At 40.5% G+C, this 9,961-nt stretch overlaps 1 protein-coding gene across 1 annotated transcript; it reads right to left on the minus strand.

Annotated features, from left to right (window-relative positions):
* Nucleotides 1-3,881: 3,881 nt before the first annotated feature.
* Nucleotides 3,882-9,495, minus strand: LOC120522414 (IgGFc-binding protein-like). The gene is made up of 5 exons (XM_039743365.1): nt 9,459-9,495; nt 6,414-6,744; nt 5,740-6,309; nt 5,044-5,642; nt 3,882-4,166 (listed from the first exon to the last, which is right to left on the minus strand). The coding sequence occupies exons 3-5, from the start codon at nt 6,152-6,154 to the stop codon at nt 3,882-3,884; spliced, it is 1,299 nt and encodes a 432-aa protein (XP_039599299.1). The 5' UTR covers nt 6,155-6,309; nt 6,414-6,744; nt 9,459-9,495.
* Between the last annotated feature and the right edge of the window lie 466 nt (nt 9,496-9,961).

Here is a 9,961-nt window from a genome sequence, read left to right on the forward strand (position 1 = left end):
GGAGTCAAGTTGTCCATGGTCTTTATCACCTTTGTCAATGTGTAGGTGCATGTACCCTGAAAATCATACCTTAGCCCATCAAATGTAATATAGTGAGGATCCCCTGCAGCAGTACAGGTGCCTTCACCATTCGGCCAGCAATTCTGAACACCATTGATTACTTTACATTGTTCATTAGCCCCACATGTTACTTCTTGGCACTCTACGGCTCCACCAGGGTTGCAGGTACACAGCACTTGACATAAGCTACTGGTGAAGAACACCTCTCCAGATTTGTAGTAGCGACCATTATAATAGCAGCCACATTGAGACAGAGGAACACATTGGTCACCACTGAGGAGGAATCCTTCATTGCACTGACAGCCCTCCTGACACAAGGTAATACATATAAGGGTACTGGTAATGCTGGCACAACTTGCTGGACAGCTGCTACCACAGTCCTCATAATGGCTGTTCACTGGGCATGGAGGAGCTGCAGGAATACATAAAAAAGTTACTGAATCTGAAATGCAAAAACAAGTAATAAGTAAAAACTGATAAAATCTGATTTAAGAAAGTTGGCATCAGAATCTCAAGTGGCGTTTGACAGGCTTTGTTAGGAACACTCGAATTAGAATTATGCAAAAGTGCACAACCACCATTTGAAAAATGCCGTAGAATCAAAGCTTTAAGTCTCAACACCTTGCTTCAAATTCTACCTTGGTGCACAAGTCAAAAAACTTCATTCATGGTGTAACATTAGGGTCTGCTCAGGGAGTTGGTAATTTTTTTCTTTTTAAGTATTACCAGTGTTTATAAGCATTAATGAGAATGTGATGCAAGTAATGAGCCCTACACAAAAAAAAAAGAAATTCAGTTTATATAAACCCACCTCCAATTTGGGCAAAATTGGACCAATTGATGCACTGTTGATGTTTAAGGAGTGACTAGGGCCCACAAAAGGTAAACATGAAAGTAAAACTTTCAAGTTGCATAAATTTTTTTTTTTATAAAAAAAAAAAAAAAAAACACGTGTCAGATTCTCAAACAGCATAAACTAATTACAACTGGGTGGACTAGATCCAGATCAGGAGTAGAAGCAGAAAATGCCCAAGAACACACCGTCAGTGCCTCCAGTATTCACTCACTTCACTTCGACTAAGGCATTAAAGGCCAGTACAGAACCACAGCAGGCCTACACAAGATTCAGTTTAGATTCTTAGTGCTTGCTCTTGGTAAGTCGTTCTTTCAACTCCATTCTGAAACTGGTACTTCATGAATCAGAGACATGGACTATGTCCATTTAAACCTTACAAGTGTTAAGCAATTTTCTGTAAAACATCTTGGGACCAATGTGACCACAAACAATCAGCAATACCTCTGACAACAGAATGAAAAAAAAAAAAAGCCCACATCCTCCACATTCAATATTAGAAAGAAGAATTTGGTAGGTCACACTGAGGAAAGTGAACAGTAACATTTCAAACCAAGTAATGGAGTAGAATTCAAGGGAAAAAAGGACCAAAAAGCACCTGGGACATGGGATTAAAACTGACAAAGATTTGCTTCATCCAAAGAACGCACACTCACCAAGAAGATGGAAGGTTCCAGTGGGCAGCCCATGTCTACCATTGGATGAAGCTGACTAAACTACAGTTTCAGATAAAGAAATGCTTCACATTTGTTTTAATTTCGGCAAACACACACTAGATGCCAGGTTATGTGGATAGACAAATGCAATAAATGCATTTTGATGTTGTATTTCATATAAAAAAAAAAGTACTTTTGAGGTTTAAAATCAAGGATCACCGTCTTATTGGTTTTAGAACTATTGACCATTAAAAAGGAGTTGCTGGACATCTACGCAGCTTAGACAGGCACTAGGAGTCCACGGCTTGTTTTTAATGTTACTGGCTTGCTTTTGACTTACCTCAATTTCTATAAGCCAAAGACAATTTAGGGAACCAAGTAAACTTTTGGTTTTGGACATGGTGGCTCTGCTGGGCCTTCTGGCAGACTAAAGACCAAACAAGTTTCTGCAAACCTTGAAGGCCCTTTACGAAAAGCTATGCAAACTTGCATGCTAGTGCATCAACAGTTTAAACTAGCATTTTAAATTGTATATTTTAGGGCATATGAATATTCTAAATAAAAGGCAAGCTGCATTGAGTTAGTCAAGATAGAGCTATACAGGAGTTTAAGCAGTTGAACAGCTGGTTTGCATTCAACTCCAGCACCTTAGCCCTCAGTCAAGCTGCATGACATGCTTACCAGCACAGCTGCCTATGGTTGAAGTCTTGCAGGATGCTGGTGCAACAAGCAATTACTTGAGCAGTTCAGTTTTTCATGTGGGTCACCCTGGTTCCAAGTTAATGATTAGGACTGATCAATTAATTGACCTCCAATTTATTAGCTAACAGACTGCGCTGCAAGGATTTCCTATGCTATGCAATAAATAAAAAAAAAAATAAGTCTAGACTTTCTGAAGGATTTGCTCATTTTCAGAAACTTTCTCCATAACAGAACAGTATTAAAAGTAATTTAGCCATAACACAACATGGTGCTCCAAGACAATAGGGGGCTGCATGAATGGAAAATGATTCAATTTATATTTTATTCTCAAGTCCAATAGTCATATGAAAAAGTTTGGGAACCTCTTGGACTGCATAATAAATTTACTCTACTTAAAATACCACTTATTTTTTTTTCATTTCCTAGGAACATTCGAGTAATGGGGTGTTTTCCAAACATTTAGCGAAGCAGTATTTAGTTGTATGAAATTAACTAAAATGTTAAAAAGGGCCGTGCAAAAAATTTGGGTACTCTTGTAATTTTGCTGATTTGAATGCATGTAACTGCTTGATTACTTACAAATTGGTTGTATTAGCTCATTAAGCATTGAATTTCATAGACGGGCATATCCAATCATGAGAAAAGGTATTTAAGGTGGTCAATTGCAAGTTGTGCTTCCCTTTGACTCCTCTGAAGAGTGACAGTGTGGGATCCTAAAAGCAACTCAATAGATCTGAAAACAGATTGTTCAGTCTTATGGTTCAGGGGAAGGCTACATAAAGCTCTGAGGTTTAAATTGGAGAGTTTTAACTAAGGAATGGAATCAGGAAATGGAAGGCCACAGGCACACTTGCTGTTAAACCCAGGTCTGGCAGGCCAAGAAAAAACACAGAAGCGGTATAGGCACAGGATTGTGAGAATGGTTACAGACAACTCACAGATCACCACCAAAGACCTGTAAGAACATCTTGCTGCAGCTGGTGCATCTGTACACAAAAGTGTTTCACAAAGAACATCTCCATCTGCACTCATACACTGTATGGCATTTCCAGATTCATTTTCTGCTGGCAGGTCATAACATGATGCATAGGCACCTACGGAAGAGGTTTTACAGTTCAGGGAGTTCCCTTGTTAAACATCCATGAATTCAGCCCAATAAATTCAGGATAATGTTCAAGCATCCACAAAGTTGTAGTGGATATTCCAACAAGACAATTACCCAAAACAGGCATCATGCAAGTACAATGTTCAGTTCTTAAAGAAAATAAATGGGATGATTTTGTCCTGGCCATCCATGCAAGACTTGTGACAGTCTCTGAAGGGGCCTGTTGGATCTAGTCTAATTGATGCATATTTCCTGCCACAGAAATACTAGCTAAGGCATGTCATATTAAAAGGAAGTTGCTACTTTGAAAGCTCAAAAATCCAAAGAATTAAGAGGGGTTCCCAAAATGTTTCATATGACTAAATACACAAGCATAATGCCTCATTACTAATAAACAAAATGTTTCCCTCCTCCAGACAATTTGCATAGGCACTGGATTTTACATAGCACATGCAACACATCCTCCAAGACACAGGAATAGACTTGTGACAGTCTCTGAAGATCTTCACAGCTTTCTCCAAATTGTGCATCCTGGAATAACTGCAGTTCCAGAAGCAGGGCTCCCACCCTTCATTTTTAAGTCATCACTGGTCTGGAGATTGTAGTTGCCACACAGACCACAGAGTGCTCCTTGATAAGTGCTTGGTACAGTCACCACCACCCAGTGTGACCAGTCAAAAGTGACCTTCAAACCAAAACTTGTTTGGACAATTCCATTAAAGCCTGTCTTTATGATAGAGAGATGGTTACCATCAAGAGTTAGAGGGGGGTTCACCCACAAACCATCAACCTAGAGAAGGGGAAGGAAAAAAGAAAAGTAAGGCAATACCCAAAATGGCACTCCAAATATATTTAAGGAAACAGATCCCATTTGGAAACAAAACTTGGCCTTGTTTCTTTAGCAAGTTTGGATTTAAGGAAGAACCCTAATGTAACCCAAGCAGCCTTGACTCATTTGACTTGACCTCTACTTAAAATTTCAATGTTCACTGCAGGTCAAGCTCATACTCAAGACTGTAGGGCTTTACAAACCATACCATATGGAATGTTAAAATGGAAAATTTAAGCTCTGAATAAAATATTTAGTACTGGTATTAAACATCTCAGAAATTATATCCCATGCTGTAGTTGATAATGAAACTTGGTAAGGGGGCAACAAACCTTGGGCTACCTAAAACACAACAGCTTTCTTAATAGTCCACTCTTTACACATGCCAATGTCCCTAAAGTTGGCCTACTTTGTAAGTCCAGAAATAAGCAGTGATATACTTGGCAACACGTAGTACAAAGGCATGCAAACTGATTGTTTATATGATGGCGTATGTCTAAATGCAACAGTTCTACATTTCAAAAAACAAAAAAAAAAAAACAAAAAAACACACACTGGACTTCCATTTTGTAAACATCACTTCTGTCTCCCAATTTGCACTTTTTGGAAAAGGCTGCTCCAAGGGTTTCAAGGCAAGGTCCTCATTTTGCCAGTAATGGCACAGTAAAGTAGCAACAGGTTGTACTTTGTCAGATATGCAAGGAAATTTGTTTCCAGCATATACATGCATCAATACGGCAATAATGGTGACTGGCACCAAGGGGACTTAGAAATACCACTCTGGCATAAAGTTGCTAATTTCTTCCCGAACCAAAAAGAGTTCTATGCATTCACTTACCATGATCTTGCCTGCATTGTCCCGGCTCATCACAATGACATGATTGTACACTGTGACCCGCACCAGCCAAGGGTAGGCCAGCACAGTGCTGCCTCGATGCTCATTCTGTAATTCAACTTGGAATGGCTCCATTCCTTTCTTCTGCTCACACAGCCCAGCCAGCAGATACATACAGGTCCCCTGGAAGTCAAACTTGAAACCATCAAAAGACATGTAGTGGGAGCCCCCACCACGAATGCAGGAAGCCTTGCTTTTTGGCCAACAACCTCTTACACCATTGAGCACCTGGCAAGCTTCAGTAGGCTTGCATGGTGTATCACGACATGTGACTGAACCAGTTACAGGGTCACAAATGCAGGACTGCTGACACTTGTCGTCAACCCACAGCTTCAGTCCTGGTGGGTAAAAGAGACCCTTGTACATGCATCCACAGCCCTTGGTTGGCACACAGCCTTGAGCTCCAAGAACAAAGCCTTCATTACACTGGCAAGACTCTATGCAGGGACGTTTGCATTTTTCTCCAGCTTGGGGGTTCAAGCAGGTAGCTGGACAGGCACTGCCACAGGATTCATAGTGACTGTTGGGTGGACATACCCGAGCTGCAAATTGAGAACATGGTGTTTCAGTTACAGTAACTATTCCAGGTAATGGTAAATAAAAATATTTACAGTAAGAAACAAGCCAACAGATACTCACGACAGCGCGACTGTTCTCTCCAGCTGTACACCCGAGCCCCTGCTGCCTGACATGCATCTGCATAAGTTTTCAAGGCCTGGCAAAGTAAAGACTGCAGACCTCCATTTAGACACACATCATAGATGCAGCCATCCACAAATCCTTTAGGATTGATGACAACATGGCATTCTCTGAAAGGACCATCCTTTTTGACCAACAGGCCACAATAAATATCACCACTGTACTTGGCAACAGACCTCTCATCACAGCTCTTGCATTCACCATTACAGTCATGCCAGCATTTGGAGTCTCCATCAGGTACCACCCAACTCCTTCCAAAGGACACCACATCACTGGCCTGAGTCCCATCCATCATCTGCAGGTCGTCATTCTGCTCACCATTGTCATTTCCACACAGTCCACAGAGCTTACCCATGAAGGTGCTGGGAACAGACGTGAGGAGCAGCTGATTCCAGTCAAAAGTCACCTGAAGCCAAAGTCTGTCTCCAGGACACCATAGTCGCCACCCTGGTAAATGTTTACTCTCCCATTTTCAAGCATGACAGGTAGAAAATAAATGTTTTGGTTGATCTAAGTATGGGAGAATTAAAGCATTACATGAGCAATCATTTCACAGCTCTCTATTTGAGCTCTAAAGCTACAAGACTCCTAGATATAGAATAGCAACACCTTACCATTACGCTGCCATTTTCACCTCTGGATACCACTATGCTGTAGCCATAAACCACAATTTTAATCACTTTCAAGAAGGACACTCCAAGGTTGCCACGATTTTCATTCTTGGCCTCCACGTTAAAGGAGAGTTTATCAGAGGTCCCTATGCAGGTCTTGGCAATGGTGTAAGTGCAGGTTCCCTGGAAGTCAAAATGTCTGCCGTCGAAAGTGATATAGTGGGGTCTCCCCAAACAAGACACTCTGCTCTGGGCAAAGGGACGCACGTGGCTTGGCCATTAATTAGTTGACAGCGCATTCCAATACGGCACATCATGCGGCAAGCAGTTAAACCTGTGGACAGGAATTAGTCAGATCCAAATCAGACATACAAATGGTTTAAGACATTCTAAACCAATTTCTACACTCGGACATTTGCTTCATTACCTACCGCTTTCCCCTTTACCGGATTTTCAAAAGTAGTCTGCCTCAAACAGCGTCTACCCACTGGTAGAACTCTGCTCCATAACACGCCAGCTGGTTAAAGCAGGCCAACATTTCTGCAGGGTCCAGACTGCTGCATTTAACATTGGCAAGGATACATGGTATTGTTTATATTGGGTTTCATATTCACACAATTCCACTTGAAGTCAAAACAAGCACAAGTCTGGTTATATATTACTTGTGTCCACTGGCAATTTACAATTTTTACCTTTATAAACTGTTGAAGATAGCATTTACAACCCTGCAAGAATATTCTATAAAAGCACATATATAAAATTGTCATTTTCATGAAATCTAGAGATTGACATAGGGATCTTCCATTTTTTCCTGTTTTTTCTCTTAGTGGCACCCAAAAAAAAAAAAATCCCACATACCACAAAAATTTTAAACTCTTACTCTTCAACAAAAGTAGATCACCCACCAAGCAGGTCAGAATCAATCCATAGCAGACTGTACTCCATAGAGAACTCAAATTCTGTACACCTGGTCGACACTTACCACTGTTGTCTATCCTTGACGTTTGGTTGGTGAAACTGCTTTGGTCTGTATAAAGAAGTTTACAGAAGCAGAGACTAAAATGTCCTGACCGCACATAATGTCACACCTATGCCTCAAAATATTTAAGCCTTACTAAATTAGCAATACCATAACACCGATTATAATCTCCTCACTGCTCTTGAACCAAATTGACCAAGTACCTGTAAATGGTACAATTTTCATACCAATCTGTTAGATGGGACTAGTTTGCTTTTTTGTCTAGCAAGTTGAAAATTAAGGGACATTCTGCTCACATCCCTTTTTACATTCACACACTGTACCATATCAGTTCAAGTTGTCATTAAAATTCAAAAGATCATGAAAACTTTCCTCAAACAGTTTTAATATCAAAAAGATTGATGGATATGCCAAACAAAAGTTCCAGTATTTAATGTTCAAAAGGACATACCAAGAGCATTCAAGTCCATCCATCCAATTGCTATTGATGTCATTATGCCGCATACAGCTTACTGATCAGTTTGATGGCAGTTGGGACTAAAGCCACTTCCAATCTCACCGCCTTTATAGTAACTCGGCAAGAAGAGGTACATCTGAAGGCCTCCCTGCACAACCCTCTACTAGCATAGCTTTTCCATTGCCTGAAAACCAAAGGACAGTCCTGCACTGAGCCCTGCTGCCCCCAAATGTCATGGTTTGTCAATTCTAGGTGGTCAAAGAGAAAACAAAGTGCACAAATGCCAAAGCATTTCTGGATTTCTGTTCAGTGTTGATCCAGCATCATGTACCAATTGCTAAATTGATCATTGACCGATTTTAAAAAAATACAGAAATCAAAGTATATGAAACTTTCAAAAGCTATTCTGTCAGAGGCTCATCAAGGTTGTGTTGGGTACAGTGTAAATAGCACTGGACACCAAAGTGACCAGAGACAGACAATGACTGTTCAGGTTATCAAAATATGCCAATCTGATGCATCTCTTCAGAGGAGGAAATTTAAATCAAGTGGACTGTTTAGAAAGTATAAGAACACTCTTGCTATGAACGTCAACCACCAACGAAATTTGACTAATGCAGAAAAATCTGCATGTTTATCTCCTACCCAGAATGGGTATAGTAACTGAATAAAAATATTTATTAACTACCCTAGATTATAGGCTGGCAGACCACTGGGGCCCTTGCCCAGCCCAGGAGGCCAACGTATTGGAAGATGTCACTAAGATGTGCACAGGTCAGCGGATGGGGGGCGTGGTGTCGGGGGTGGGAGAAGTTGGAGGTTGCAGAACCCTGCCATTTTAGGCTTTCACCATACCAGGGAATAATTCCAAATCCAGCTAATGAGCCACCTGGAGTGCTCCCAGAAGCAGCATAAAAACAGCCTCCTTAATTCAGTTGGAGGGCCAGAGTTGGGAGGAAGAGGACAAAGCTTGCCACAGGAGGAGTGAAGGCAGAGACAGTCACATGACTATTATACTGTGCTGCTTGTGGGAATGGTATAGGCAAGCACTCCCACTGTAAATAAAACATGTGCTGGAGCACCCTAGGGGTCTCAAGTCTTAATTGGAACATTAACACAACACTAAATGTCAAAGATGTCCCTCATTTATTTCAGTAAGGGATTAGGGCTAGGATTTTTACAATTTTTGATCCTCTCCTGGAATTCTAGCTCTTGACCTCTATCAGCAGGTGAACTACAAATTAAAAGCACCTATTGTATTTTGAACATTTCATGCAGATATGCTCACTTACAATGAACTTTCACCTCATGAAGCAAATCATTTCTTATGAACACCTCAAATTTAGGCAGTTTACACCAATTTAGAGGTTAACATTCACTTGTTGCTATACACAAAATCTGGAACCATCCAGTTAAGAAAAACTTTCGAATAGTCCATGAAAGGAGATAAAACAAGGTTGAAGACAAAAGGTTGGATTGGGGATATTTCTGAAAAATAAAATCAAATTTATTCTACTCCTAGGATTCCCCAAGTGGACTCTAGTATAAGGGATAACCACCTGAACCATGAAGATCAGACAGTAATCTAATCGTTACACGTGTAGACACTTACCACTTTTATTTACAGTGTTATTTTCTCCAAATGAGCCTGGGGAATTAAAGAAAAAAAAAAGTTACTCACGTTAACACACTGTTGCTAAAATGTCCAGACATATGCAATTGTCAGTTACGCCTCACAAAACATTTGTTTAGGTAAAGCAGAGATACTACTGTACACAAAAAAATAAATCTTGCATGTGTGAAAAATAGCTAACTATACACAAAATAATCATTACTTTAAAAATGGATTTTATCCTTTTTATTGATTATCCCTCTATATAAAAGCGGTCAGGATTGTCCTTCCGTCCCGGGAGTGGAAAGCGTAGCAATATTCCTCTTATTACAGACTTACAACTTGCAGTATGAAGCAACATGATGTGAGCCGAGTTCTGGTGCCCCCATCGTTCCCTTGCTTTTGTGCGCAATGCGCTGGAAAAAGACAAAATTATGTCTCTGGAAATAATGTTGGAGTATAAATGCCTCACCGCGTAGTAAATATCAGGGGGGTTCAAAAGG

Source organism: Polypterus senegalus, unplaced genomic scaffold (genome assembly GCF_016835505.1).
Source record: "Polypterus senegalus isolate Bchr_013 unplaced genomic scaffold, ASM1683550v1 scaffold_6270, whole genome shotgun sequence".
Classification (NCBI taxonomy): domain Eukaryota; kingdom Metazoa; phylum Chordata; class Cladistia; order Polypteriformes; family Polypteridae; genus Polypterus; species Polypterus senegalus.

What these genes read in the sequence shown, in the direction of transcription:
- LOC120522414 (XM_039743365.1), bottom strand. Translation starts at nt 6,154, where the DNA reads ATGGGTAAGCTCTGTGGACTGTGTGGAAATGACAATGGTGAGCAGAAT. An exon ending in GAGAGAACAGTCGCGCTGTC is followed by an intron (nt 5,643 to 5,739) that starts GTGAGTATCTGT and finishes CTCAATTTGCAG; the next exon opens with CTCGGGTATGTCCACCCAAC. An exon ending in ACAATGCAGGCAAGATCATG is followed by an intron (nt 4,167 to 5,043) that starts GTAAGTGAATGC and finishes CCCCTTCTCTAG; the next exon opens with GTTGATGGTTTGTGGGTGAA.